The sequence below is a fragment of the Micromys minutus genome, assembly GCF_963924665.1.
Source record: "Micromys minutus genome assembly, chromosome: 7".
Classification (NCBI taxonomy): Eukaryota; Metazoa; Chordata; class Mammalia; order Rodentia; family Muridae; genus Micromys; species Micromys minutus.
Genome location: NC_137976.1, coordinates 55,319,059 through 55,333,293, shown reverse-complemented (window position 1 = coordinate 55,333,293; position 14,235 = coordinate 55,319,059). Strand labels below are relative to the sequence as shown.

The following is a 14,235-nucleotide window of genomic DNA, read 5'->3' as shown; positions in this document are numbered from 1 at the left end:
GCTTGGATATTTGCCTGTGCATGGTCTCGCTCACTTGACACAATAAACAATGGGTCTGTACACAGTAAAATGACATAAGGAATAAAGAACGTTTACTGGGAACAGAATGTGACTCTCATTTATCCCTCTCATTTTCATGGTTTTTTTAAATTGAAAATAGAATGGAGCTGGAGAGATGGCTCAGAGGTTACGAGCACTGACTGCTCTTCCAGAGGTCCTGAGTTCAATTCCCAGCAATCATCTATAATGGGATCTGATGCCCTCTTCTGGCCTGCAGGTGTATATGCAGATAGAGCACTCATATACATAAGTCAATCTAAAATATAAAAAAAAAAATCAGAATAACTTAAACCAATCCATAAACTGAAAATAGAATTTTATACAATATATTCCAATTAGCTTTCACTCTCCAAACCCCTCTAGGTCTTTTTCTCCTTCCCTCTCACTCAAATATATGCCTCTCTCTCTTCAGAAAATAAACAGGTATCTAAAAATAAGATAAAAATGGAGCAGACTGGGGTAAGACAAAAGAAACAAGAAAAAGACTCAAAGGAGGAAAACACAGAGGCACAAGATTGACGTTCACAGAAATCCCATTAAAAACACAAAAATGGAAACCATAACATATATGCAAAAGATCTGTAAGATAAAAATGAATGAATGAATGAATGAATGGATGGATGGATAAATAAATAAATAAATAAATAAATAAATAAATAAATAAGTGAATGAATAAATAAATAAATAAATAAATACATCTATCCCTGATGAAGCATTATGCAGCAAAGAACCTTCAAAGATACCATGGAGTTCACTTTGGGTTGGCCATCTACTGCTGGGCATGGAGCCTCAGTTGGAGACAACTACTTTTTCCTTTGTGAGTGGTTACCAACTGGAGATGGTTTCTGGGATAGGGATAGGGCTGATGTCCCTTCCCTCTCTCAGCACTGGGACCCCATCCGGCTTAGACCTGTGCATGCTGCCACGGTCTCTGAGACTTCATATTGGCATTGACCTGGTTTCCTTGGTGTCTCGCATCCCCTCTGGCTTTTACGATCTCTCTGCCTACTCTTCTGCAGGTTCCCCGAGCCCTGAGGAGAAGGATTTGATGGAGATGCCATTTAGGACTGATTGTTTCAAGGTCGCTCATTGTCTGTGCACTGTTCAGTTGTGGGCATCTTCGTTCCCATCTACGGCAGGAGGAAGCTCCTCTGATGATGGCTGAGCAAGACACTGATCCATGAGTATAGCAGAACGTCATTAGGGGTCATTATTGCTACATTCCTCTAGCGGAACAGTAGTATTTTATTGTCCCTTATGTCAAAAGCCTATCTAGTCTCAGGTTCTTGGCCACCTGAGCCGTGGTGGGGATAGATTCCAACTCAGGGAGTGAGCTTTCAATCAAATCAGATATTGATTGGTTACCCCCACCAGCTCTGTTCCATGGTGTTGCACAATTTTAAAAAATGATTTGTTTTGCATTTGTTCATCTGCCACTGTTCACGTGCAGATGCCGAAGGACAACCTGCAGGAGCCAGTTCTCTCCTAGCATCGAGTACGTTCTGGGGAGGAAACCCAGGTCATCAGGCCCTTAAATGCTACTGAGCTATCTTACTGGCCTCTCTCCTATGTTTACCAGGCTAGCCTTGAACTCCTGAATGCAGACCTTCCGGCCTCTGCCTTCTGAGGAAGAAACTAGAAGCAAGTGGCAGTGTGCCTGGCTTGCAATTTCTTAACTGGAGAGCAAGGTTTAGACATTGCCTAACTGTAATGGTCCTGTTACCTCCTTCCATTCACCGATGTGTTAGATGTGTTTCTTTCCTGTGAACTCCAAGTCAGCTTATGGAATTGGAACACAAACAAGAAGCCTGTCATGTGACCCTAAATATTCCTTCTTTTCCTATGAATGAACTTATTTTGTGACCTGAGTCACCTAAAAAGATACTTCAAGACGAGGACTCTTATATATAAGCACTATACCTATTTCCAGTTGAAAGAACAAATTCAGCAGTGCTGGGGAGGTGGGTCACTGTGTGCTGCTACACTTCCTACCATGACGATGATGGACTAAACCTCTGAAACCGTACGGCAGCCTCCGTGAAATGTTTTCCTTTATAAGGGTTGCCCTGGTCATGGTGTCTTTTCACTGCAATAAGCCCCCAAGACAGAAGTATTACTGGCTGGTTTTGTGTGTCTACTTGACACAAGTTAAGAGTCATTAGAGGAGGGAGCATCCGTTGAGAAAAATGCCTCCATGTCAGATCCAGATGTGAGGCCTTTTCTCGATTAGGGATTAATGGGTGAGGGCCCAGCCCATGGTGGGTGGTGCCATCCCTGAGCTGCTGGTCCTGGGTTCTACAAGAAAGCAGGCTGAGCAAGTCATAGAGAGTAAGCCAGTAAGCAGCACTGTCCAAGGGTTCCGAGTTAGCTCCTGCCTCCAGGTTCCAGCCTGTGTGAGTTCCTGTCCTGACTTCCTCTGGTGATGAACAGTAATGTAGAAGTGTAAGCTGAATAAACCCTTTCCTTCCCAACTTGCTTTTTGGCCATGGTGTTTTGTCCCAGCGATAGAAACCCTAAGAGAGCATGCAATTAGTAATCACACAGCCCAATCCAAGGAAACGTGACTTCAGAAGAGTCTGGAGATCCAAAGGAAATACATAAGGCTGAAAATAATGCTAAGTTCAGGTGACAGCCTGATTCTACAGAGGGCAAAAATCAGAAAAGGAAAGCATCATGCTTAAACGGTTGCACTTGGGGTAAATCCAGTAATCTAGTTAACACTTTTGAACATAATGTTGTGTATGGTTCTGTAATGGGCTCAAGAGGATGACAGACATATGTGAACCAGAACTTAAGGTCTGGAGAAATAGGTCACAAATGGAAAATCGGGGCGTGACATAAACTGGAGTTTAATTGGTCCTAAGAGACCCAGTGCACTGAGTTTATCAGCAATGTTTTGATTAATAAAAGGTTGGAGGAGGAGGAGGAGGAACAAGAAGACCACTGAGAACAAACATGAAACAAGCTGGAACCTCTTTACCCCAGAACACCAAATTTGGATTTGTCAGAACCTGGGGGCAGGAAAATCATTTTTACTGGACACGTGTGTTTGAATGTGGGCACGTTGCATGCCTCTCCAGCTCTGCAAACCACTGCACACACTTTTATGAACATGCACCTGAATGAATGAAACCAGACTAGGTTTCAGGAAGATAAATAATGGGGGGAGGGGGTGGCCCCCGTCTGGTACTTGGAGAAGCTGAGCACACCTGTGGCTTCCAAAGCGCTGCAGAGCGCGCGGCCCACTGCGTGATGGGACTATGGGCTCCCAGTTATGCAGTCCGGATCCAAAGGGTTTGTCCCAGAGCTAGTTTTTAGCACACCATACTCCTACCAGGTCACATTAGCCCCCGGGAGGAGTGGGCAGTCCTTACCGTACAGGAAATCGTACATTCGAGTGGCGAATCTGCCCTTGGCCCTCGACAAATCTCTACACTGGTACGGAATCCCCTGATTGTTGGTCCTGGGCTCCTGGATGGTCACTGTCTGGCTCATGGTGCTGCCTTTTTCCTCCCGCCAGCACAAAAACCAGCTCTGGGAGGCTTAGTAGCTGTGTACGCCGTAGCTATGGCAACCGCAGACGCACGCAGGGATAAGGGGCGGGGCGAGTTTCGGGAGGCTGGGCAGGGAAGTGAAAGGGCAGGGGGAAGGGAAGGGCCGGGAGGGGCAGTTTGAAGAGGCAGGAAGGAGTGGCAGAGTGGATGTAGGGACGCACGGTGGACAAACTTGGCCTAATGAAGAGGCAAGGTGTGGGGCGACCTGAGGACGGGTTACTGGAAGGGAGTAGTCAAGAGAAGGAGGAAATGCTGGCCAGGGAAGAAGCGGGGCTAGGAAGAGGAGGTTAGGGAATGGATGGATTCCCCCCAAAAGATGCTGGGGAAAAGGCTACTTGAGGAAACCAAGAGTAGTACCTCACAATCGAGGTCTGAGTTTGTTCATTTGTGTTTTTGTTTTGTACCAAAAAGCCTCAATGTTGGGTCCTCTGGAGGCAAAGGCACTTGCCACCGGAGACAAGCAAGCCTGAGATTTTGAGTGTGATTCCCAGAATTCATAAAAAAGTAGAAGGAGAGAACCAACTCCACAAAGTTGTCCCCTGACATCCCATACCATTCCCCCATCACACACTCGATGCTAATCAAACATTTTTAAAATTCAATGTTTTAAACAAGTTCAGACTGGGATGCCTTCATATCTATCCTGGGCTGGATGTTTGAGTGGAACATGCTTCAGAGTCTGATATGATTCCGACTCCTTCAGTGTTAGGACCTGTGTTAGCCAAAAGACTCGGCAAACCATGGTGGGAAGTACGTGGTTATGTGAGTGACTCTTTAACAGAGACTTTAATACATATTTTGCTCTCTTTTCATAGGTGATTTTGAGGAAACAAGTCGCCATGTTGGGGAACCCCACATTGCAAGAAACTTGCAGATGGTTTCTAGGAGCTGGGGAGGTCTCCCACTGATAATTAGCAAGAAGCCCAAGGTCTCACCAGTACAACAGCAGGAAACTGAATTCTTCGATAACTGGAGTGAGACTAAGAACATAGTCACCACCACTGGAACCTCGGGTAAATCAACAATTGTTAGCAGTTTTATCTGCAATCTGGTAAACCTTTCCACTATGCCGAGACCTCTGACCTATGGAAACTACCAGGTAACAAATGTTTGCTGCCATCAGACTGCATATAGCCTAAACAACCAATACTCATTTCTCACAACGGATATGGAATGCCTAACACAAGGAAGGTGCAGGTCAGTTTTGTTCCTGGTAAGGGCTAGAGGGTTTCATGGCTGGCAAATGGCTGCCTTCTTGTTCTGTTCTCATGGGGGATCATTGAGAGAGAGAATGACTAATCTCTTCATATATATATGTGTGTGTGTGTGTGTGTAAGTAATATATGTATGTGTGTATCATATATATGTATATATTTCCATATATATACATCACATATATGTACACACACACACACACACACACACACATTTCCCTAGGGAATAGTAAAGCTTTTTCTTTTCTTAAATTCAGAGGCAGACATGCAAATACTATGTAAAATTACTTAGTTCTGCAAGCAGGACAGAAGCTAGCTATTAAATAGATTGATGAGAATTTAAGCCTTGTAATTCTCTAGAAACATGTGGTGTCACTCCTTCTGCATGAGCAGCAACCACCCACCTGCCCTTGGTGACGTCACCCACTGTATGGCTCAGCACAGGACCGCATAGCTGTATCACTGAAGAATGTTACAAAGTAATTCCTTAGTTGTTTGTTGTGGTAGTGAGTTAGATGTCACTCAGAGAACTGCTATTTGATGCCATCAAACTCTACCCAAGCCATTATTTCAAGCTTGTTGCCTGTTAATTTAGTAGCCTTAGCCACAAAATTCTTAGAGGTAAAAAGAGTAAAAATTGCTAGTTAAAATAAAAATTGAGGAGTAACAACTGGATATCAAAGGTATTAAATTTATTACTACTCTTATCTTTTATTAGTTTCTGTGTATTACCTATTTTTGAGTTTTAAAGTTTTGGGTGTGTGAGTGTATATACACAACAGAATATGTATACAGTTGTTAACTCAACCATCTGAGTCCTGGGATAGAATTCAGGTCATCAGGCTTAGTGACTAGAATCTTTACCCACTAAACTATCTCACAAGCCCTTCAACTTCATATCTAACTATAGGATATTAATGTTTTTCCTGGGGTTAAATGGGAAACAATAATTACATATGTTTTGTACTCTTAATTTTCACTTAATATAAAATAAACCATCTCACTGTATAAGCATGTGTTTGTTTTTAGACAGGACCTTGCTCTGAGACGCAGGCTGACCGTAAACTCTTTCTTTCTCTCTGCTTTGGCCTCCCACGTGCTGGGAATGTGTTTGTTTCGTCCTTCCCAGATTGCTCTTTATTTCGTTCATGAGCAGACTATTTTATCCCAAAGAAGATCTTTTGTAGGTCGTGGTGCACAAGAGACAGCCAAGGGTTTGTTACAGTCTCAGAAACATTTAGTTATAGGAAGCAAGAGGCAAGAGGGTCCTTTCCCTATGGCCTGCCACTAGTAAGGATGTCACATGGGAGACTGTTGTAATCAGTACCAATTACACACACGCATTCACACACACACACACATACACACACACACACACACACACACACACACACACGAGATAAGAGACAGTTTATTTCGGGAACAAATATGTGTGATTATGATCTGGGAACAATTCCATGCTACCCTAAATTTCACATTCCAATATAGTGATATGAAACTCCCATGTAGCTTTATTGTAAAAAATAAATAAATAAATCAAGACACTTCCCAAATATGGTAGTCAAAACATTAAGTACACAGGTCACAGAAAGGTAAGAAAATCTCAGCCATAGCCTCAGATGCTATTTGATGATCTTCTCAGTCTTTTGCTTGGTTGGAACTTGGGGAGGTGAGGGAGAGAGTCTGCTCATACATTCTACAGGATTTACCTAATGTTCATAAAGATGTGAGATCGCATACAGAAGGGGGCTATATGTGGTTCGTGCCAGAAACTTTCTTTCATAAAGGGAAAAATGGGAGAAAAACTTATCAGTTTTTTTTTTTTTTTTTTCTTGCAAAATCATTCCAGTCTCTTCCTCCTCCTTCTCCTCTTCCTCCTCCTCCTCCACCTGGCCTATAATTTATATCAAACTGGTCCTCACAACTCCTTACATTTTCCAATTCTCTCCTTTTTTTTTTTTTTTTTTTTTTTTTGTTGTTGTTGTTCATTTGCTCTACACGAAAATGCAGTTGTACCAGTAAATACAGGTTAGTGGTTTTAAAATGAAAGTTACTTTGCTTTTGGATGCATTGCACAGGATAGTAGACAGGACACTGGGAGAGGAGGCACCTCATGAGCTGTGTGGCTCTGAACAAATTATATACATTTTTGAACCGCAATGCTGTGAAGATTAAATGACTCTCACATTCAGCACTCTACATGTAAGCTATGATGCTGAAAAATTCCAGGGAAAGGTATGTTTAATTCTACTAACTGGTGTAGTGACTATTTATAATATAAACAGTTTAGGAGCTGAGGGCTTGTAATTAAGTTTGTAGACTGTTTGCCTAGCATGCAGGAAGTTCTTATGTACTGGGTATGGATGGTACACACTTGTAATTCCAATATTTAATAATCAGTTCAAGGTCATCCACAGAGCATTCAAGGCCAGCTTAGGCTAGAAACTTTGTCTATAAATCTACTTGTATTAAAATTAAAGCAACTTTTGGAGGCTGGAGAGATGGCTCAGTGGTTAAGAGCACTGACTGCTCTTCCAAAGGTCCTGAGTTCAGTTCCCAGCATGCAGCGCGCTCCTTGACCAGCGAGGAAAGACGACCACCACCAGAGGATTCTTCTCAGATCACGCTTTATTGTGGGAGCCTCTTGATTGGAGGGGAGAGCAGGAAGCGAGGGGCCCGAACTACCCTAGCTGTCTGCTTATATAGGGAGAAGCGCATACAGGCTTGCCATGATTGGTTGTCACCAGTCTGCTGACACCAGAGGCCTCGGGATTGGCCGGAGATAGGTTATGTACTGCGCATGAGCAGGGTGCAGCGCCTTAGCTGACAAGAGCATTACTGTATATGGAGTTGTTTACCTCAAACCGTGAGGAAGCCAGCGCCATCTTGTAATGGCGTCCGCATTTGGCTCCCCACACCAGGATCCACGTGGTGGCTCACAACCATCTGTAATGAGATCAATGCCTTCTTCTGGTGTGTCTGAAAGTTACAGTGTACTCATATAAACGGACAAACAAACAAACCACCTTTTTTTCCTGACTAATTCACAGCTAGTTTAAGGAGGCACCTCAAATATGTGGCAGATGATAAATGCTGTACATCTCAGTGAACTTCTTTACAGTTAGAATGGCTGATTTGAAGCAATGGAGCTCTAGTTAGACTTTCAGTATTAGTTACCATTTCATTTACTTATCCAACACACACACACACACACACACACACACACACACACACGAGAGACAGAGACAGAGAGACAGCCCATCACAGTTGAAACTAGATAAAAAAAATCACTTCATATCTTCTTTCATGACTAATGTGTCACGATATATTAGCTGAATATTTAGCATCTATGTGGAGAGAAATAGGAGGCAGAGGGCCTTTGTCATGCCTTTACAGAACACACATTAAGTGGGAAGGACAGGAAGAAAGATCATAAAATGCCTCAGGGCAGAACCTGGATCTGCTACTGGTTGTCCAGTACCAAAAGGTCATCCCTGAAAATATGAATACAGGTAGCATTATACTGGACTGAACGGGTTATATAGGAATATATGTATATGCACGCAATAACAATTAGGGAGGGAAAGGCCATGAGTTTAAAGGATAGTGGGGAACCGGTATGTATAGCTGAGGGTTTGTAGAAAGGAAAGGGAAAGGGGAAATGTTGCAATTAAATTACAATCTCAAAAACAAACAAAACACACACTCTGGATGACCTTTTAACCTTTGAGCCTGCGCTGAAGCCACGCCCTTGGAGCGAGACTCGGAACACTTCTCTTGCGCACGCGCTTCTTAGACTCGCTTCCGCCCGGAGAGGAGGGGCTTCCTGTCTTCTTTCGCTTGACTGCGGAAGTGAATACAGACAGCTCAGGTTGGTCTGAGTTTGGGAGGTTTGCGCGTGTGCGCTCGTAGTTGCTTTCGGCTGGAAAGATGCCGGGACTGGCAGCCGCTAGCCCTGCCCCGCCCGAGGCTCAGGAGAAGAAGCCTCTGAAGCCCTGCTGTGCCTGCCCGGAGACCAAGAAGGCGCGCGATGCGTGGTCAGTGCGCAGCCGGGGAGGGAAGTCCGGGCTTCCGCAGCTTGGCTCCGCTCTGCTCTCTGGCACTCTGGAGTTTCGGGACCCATAGTTTTTCCCTGTCCTCTCTGCTCCCTGAACCCGCCCTCTCGGTCTCAGTTAGGGGTCAAACGGAGAGGGCAAGAGGTTAGATTGGCCTCAAGGTTCGGGTCCTTCATTCCTTGTTAGGAATGCCTTTTAGGCTTCTTAGGTATAAGGCCCAAATAAATAGAAGTACGTAAAGATGCTCCTCGATTTAAAGGCACTTAAAATATATGGAGACTTGTTACCAGCCAATACTATCCCACCAGCTATGATAGATTTACTAAAACCCAGGTGTAAATTTTTCAGTAACCTTAGTAATTTTTTTTCTGGAACGTGACTAGTAGAACACAAGTTATATTTCTGAAGGAACACCCTTTCTCAGAAGTTAGAAGTCTGGGGCTGCAGAGATGGTTCTATGAATAAAAAGCTCTGGTTGACCTTCCAAAGGGTGTGACTTTGATTCTCAGCACTCACACGATGGTTAACAATCTTCTGTAATTCCAGCCTCAGAAGAATCCTATGCCCTATTGTATCTTTTGCAAGCACTGCACACACATGGTGCACAGGCGTACGTGCAGGCAAAACACCTATACATAAAATAAAAACAAGCAAAAAGCCAGCCTGTCTACAGAACAGGTGACATTAATATGTATCTGCTTTATCATCAAGTCACAAAAGGGTTTGTTTGGTCTCCTCAATTTTATGTGGCCTCAATTCAGGAGCAGATACAGGCGTTCTTAGATAGTGTCAATATGCATCTCTGTCTTTTTCTCCCATCAAAGTAGAAAAATAATTGCAGAACCAAATATGGATGCTTATAGTATAATCTCATAGACTGAAACTATTTAAGTCTAGCATCAGAGTGAAGCCATATCTCAAAAAAAAAAAAAAAAAAAAAAAACAAAAACAAAAAAAAAACCAAAAAAACAAAAAACTACACACAAAACAGAAAGTATTTGTTGGTGTAGTAAGATAATTAAAGTGTATACAGTTATTTCATTATCGATACTTTTCAAGCCATAATGTAAATGGAGAATTTAAAGATTGGTCTGATACCAAGGTTCCTGAAATGGTCGCACCTGCTTAAGGAAACTCTGGGAAGTGTGTGGCTCAGGATTCAGAGCTTAGAAGTACAGGCAGGCTTTGAATCCTGATCCTCCAACTTGGTGCCCTTATGCAAGGTACATAACAAAGCAAGTCTGCCTCATGTGTGTGTGAAGTGAGTCCAGCATTTCTGTGAGGTTTAGCAGTGAGTGTAAGTGGGAAGTGAAAGCTAGCTGTTATACGGAACCCACTGTCCCACCCAGTCTTCTAATCTACTGATATGGATTTTAATAGGAGAACCTATTTCCACACTCTTTGAGAGACAGGGTCTTAACTTTTAACCCAAGCTGGCCTCCTACTTTGGAGTCTCCTGCCTTAGCTTCCCAGACGTGAATACAGGCAAGTGTCAGCACATTCTGGCTCTTGTGATTGCTCTGTGGATTTTATCATCAAAGTCCCTCAACCTTCATTTTTGGGAGCTCATGGCTACCAGGTCTTTTTTGATGTCCATGTTGTTCAGTGTTCAGTGATTAAAAGTAGGCTTCAGTGTTCAAACATAAGGGGAAAGGAGAAATAGAAAGTTAATTCCTGTGTGATAGTAGGCCCAGAAGTTAAACTCTTTTTTTCTCATCATTTTATGTAAATATTCGGTTTATTTCATTATAAAGAAATTTATTATTCCTTGGGTATAGACTAAAGGCATCATTTGCTATACATAATTATTTCATCTAATTAGAACCTTCCCCAAACAACAACAAAAACAGACTTCAAAACCTTAGCCCTGTGGAACACGTTTGTGGGAACAGAACCACCTGAAGAGCAAATACAGAAGGCGAAGATGCTGAGCTGTTTGCTATAGTAGAGTTTTGTTTGTAACTCCAGCTACGTTCTGCACACACACTGTCTCCCCGTCACACATTCCCCATGAATCTGCTTGTCTTCTGTTTTATAGCATCATTGAGAAGGGAGAAGAGCACTGTGGACATCTCATTGAGGCCCACAAGGAGTGCATGAGAGCCCTGGGGTTTAAGATCTGACGGTGAGTGAACTGTATTTCCTCAAGCTTGAGTGTGGCCTTGCAGAGTTAGGGACTTCTCCTCAAGGTAGCTTACCTGGTTAATCTAGCATGTTTAAGTAGCAGCTTAAAAATAACTTCTCAGTCTCTGGAATGGGGTTGTAACAGTTTGGTGCCAACAATTTGAGGCACCGAGTAGATCTAAGACAGAGTGTAAAGCTTTTGAGAGCTGGTTTGACAAGAGCCTTTAGAGTTACGTTCTAGTCAGGGAGAAGCATGGCTGTTCATGTACACTGTTTTCCAAGCGGAAGCAACTACATGGAAAATATTCTTTGTTTCTTATTTCTAATATGGGTCTGCAGTAGAAAGTGTTACTTTTTTCCAGTGAAAATGGAAGTTTAAAAAAAAACAAACAGGCATTGTTCTAATAAAACTAACACCTCAGACCAGTTTTTGAATAACTTTGAATGTAACTATCAGTGTCAAGAGGGATGTGTGTAACAGGACCACAGTCCATGACTTCTGGTTGGAATCTCTTGCTTCGGGTGTTAACTTGGATCACTAGTACTTCTTTCCAGATGCTGGTTTAAAGGCTTGTTAGACAGGCCTTTTCCTCAGTGCCACATGTAAAGTGTACTCTTCCCTGTCACTGTTGCAGCCGTACCCAGTAGGCCTTCCCAGGTGTCCTGTGGCCACATTCTCCAGTATGGTAGCCACTGTTGCAGCCCTGTCTCATCCTGGCTCAGCAGGATGAGAACTAGAGCCTCAGCCACTGGGCCAGCACGGTGCCTGCGCTGCTTGCAGTTCCGAACCTCACTGGCACTCCTAACTTAGCGACCATTGAGAGTTACCAAGGCCACATGGCAGTCTCATAGTAGTGGAGAGCTGGTTTCTTTCTCTTCCACCTCTCTGGAATTTCACATGGCCCGCTGGCTGTTGTGTTTGAGGCGCAGGAAGGAGATAGTAGCCCGCCCTACCTGATAAGCCTGCTGGAGGAGAAGAATACTTAAAGGCTCAGACCCAGCTCCTTTTTTGTGTGTGGCTTTCTGCAACGGTCTGAGCTCTTTCTAGTCGTGGTGAGCTTTTCATCCTCCAAACCAGAGGCGACCTGTGTTACCCTTGACACTTAGTGATACTGCATTGGTTATTTTTAGGACTGCACACTACCTTAATCTTCAATCCTAAAACGTATAATGAATGCTAATTGAAAAGATCTTCTGCTGGAGTACGTGGGAGCAGCTCCCTCAAAGCCTTGCCTCCGACTGTAGGAAACTCCCTCCCACACAACTGTCTTCATAGCTCTAAGACTAGAAGACCATATTCTCCAAGAGCCTCTTGAGAGGAAAAGCCCCACTAACATGGGTTGCTCCAGCAATGATCATAAAAGTCCTTTAATCCCAAAACCTTCATAGATGTTGACATTCTTCACAAGTAAAATAGATCTTAATTGTACTCGGCTCAAAGAGATAGGACATTAAGTGTCACCTTCTCTCTGGTACTCGGTCCAACAGTGTTTTCCAAGCCTCAGAAACACCAAAGCAACATTCTCCAAAATTCACAAGCCCTGCCTCCCTGTTGACTCAAGCTTGCAGATGATTTTCAAGTCCTTAATATAAATCTGCTAACACCGAGGAAAGACTAGTGAGCATGCTAAATATAAAATACCCAAGGATTTAATCGTAGCAAGGGCAGAGACCCGAAACTAAAAAAAACGTAGGTATCATGGAAGTGAGTCTAGATAGTTTTTTCAATCTTAGAACTTTTTTTACTGACAAAGTAGACAACAAATTCATCACCTAATTAGAAATATCAGGAAGTGAGTGGCTCTTCCTGCCTGTATGGTTCTAAAGAAACATGGGAAATCTGCTAAAATCAATATGGAGTAATGGTTATGCTAGTTTTTGTTTGTTTATGTGAACTTTCAATCTGAATGTTTAAATGAGCCACTTTTATACATAATTTACAAAAGTATCTCAAGATAATGTAAGAAACAAGACAAAACATTTATTAAGACCCTATAAAATGCCCAAAGGCAACAGACAGCCCCACTTGCCGGGGACTCTCCACCCAGAGAAGAACCAGAGTCTGAGTCCCCTTCACACCTAGCTGCTCTGATACGTGCAGTTCCTGAGTACAGGTGCTGCTGGCTGTGGGAACAGGCTAGCGCCATTTCTCCTTCTGTTTCCTGCCTGTACCTTTGCTGAACTGAATTGTTTTCCTTCAAGCTTATTAGAAAAAAAAGGGGAATGTAGGTGTCTGTGTCTTGGTAAGGCTATTTTTCTGTCTAAACCAAAGGGAACTAAATCAAACAAGGGGAACAGGTTTCGGAAGTTCTTGAATTAGTCTTAGGAATTGGCTGCCTGAGTGACCATCATCTTCTCAATGGTTTTCTCCATCTTCTTGCATAGGGACTAGGGTGGGGGTGTCATGGTGAGGAGCCTGGCACACTGAGACTGGGCCAGCAGCACTGTCCTGACGCTTGCCCTCTGGTCAAGAAGGAGCTTCCCACTGAACTGACCTTCCCTCTACCCTTAATGTGGACCAGTTCTTGAAAGAGCAGACTTATAGCCCTCTTTACTTAATGTCTATAAAGACACAGTGCCTCACCAAAATCTCTTAAAGGTCAGACATTGCAACCAACAGTTTCAGGGGGTCTTCAGTTAAGCTAAGCTGGAGTTTTGACTGGTTTAGAACAATTGTGACAATTACTTAATATTTCAGTGAAGCATTTATTTCTGATGGCTGTACGTCCGTAAATTCCTAGGTCCAGTTTGATATCTGAACTCTGCCTTTCTAAAATCAAATCTCTTCTGTAGGTGGCCTACTTTGTGAATGAATAGTCCCTGAAGAATGAAGAAGATTAAATATTTTGGAAGTTCTTTGATGAACTTTGATAAGTGGATAAAGTATTTATAATTTATTAAAAAACCAAAGGAGAGAAAATGGTCAACGCCTTCGCTGTGTCCTTTTGTGCTCCTCACATGCCATGTCACTTCTGGTTCCGTTTCCTTCTCCACGTGAGCAGAGTCGCAGCTCTGCCATGACTTCCTCTTGCTCAGCATTGGGACATCATGGGGATTAGAACAGTTATGTTAGGAGAAGCAGATTCCTCTTTCAGCCTGGAAATATCCATACTTAGGTCTGTTGAAGTTGTAATGAACATCTTTTACCTGTTCAAAATGAATGACGTCATAGTCTGTCATCCCAGAACACAGGCGGCAGAGGCAGGGGGGTTGCAAGTTTGAGGGGAT

The 14,235-nt window shown here is 43.2% G+C and overlaps 1 protein-coding gene across 1 annotated transcript; it reads left to right on the top strand.

Moving 5' to 3' along the window:
* Positions 1-8,659: 8,659 nt before the first annotated feature.
* On the top strand, positions 8,660-13,930 carry COX17 (cytochrome c oxidase copper chaperone COX17). The gene is made up of 3 exons (XM_080918992.1): positions 8,660-8,865; positions 10,922-11,008; positions 13,801-13,930. Exons 1-2 carry the CDS (start codon positions 8,759-8,761, stop codon positions 11,004-11,006), a joined length of 192 nt encoding a protein of 63 aa, XP_080775118.1. The 5' UTR covers positions 8,660-8,758; the 3' UTR covers positions 11,007-11,008; positions 13,801-13,930.
* The last annotated feature ends 305 nt before the right edge of the window (positions 13,931-14,235 follow it).

Excerpts from the sequence above, each read along its gene's own strand:
- COX17 (XM_080918992.1), top strand. The coding sequence starts at position 8,759 with ATGCCGGGACTGGCAGCCGCTAGCCCTGCCCCGCCCGAGGCTCAGGAG. Across the intron at positions 8,866-10,921 it reads AAGAAGGCGCGCGATGCGTG|CATCATTGAGAAGGGAGAAG; the intron begins GTCAGTGCGCAG and ends TCTGTTTTATAG.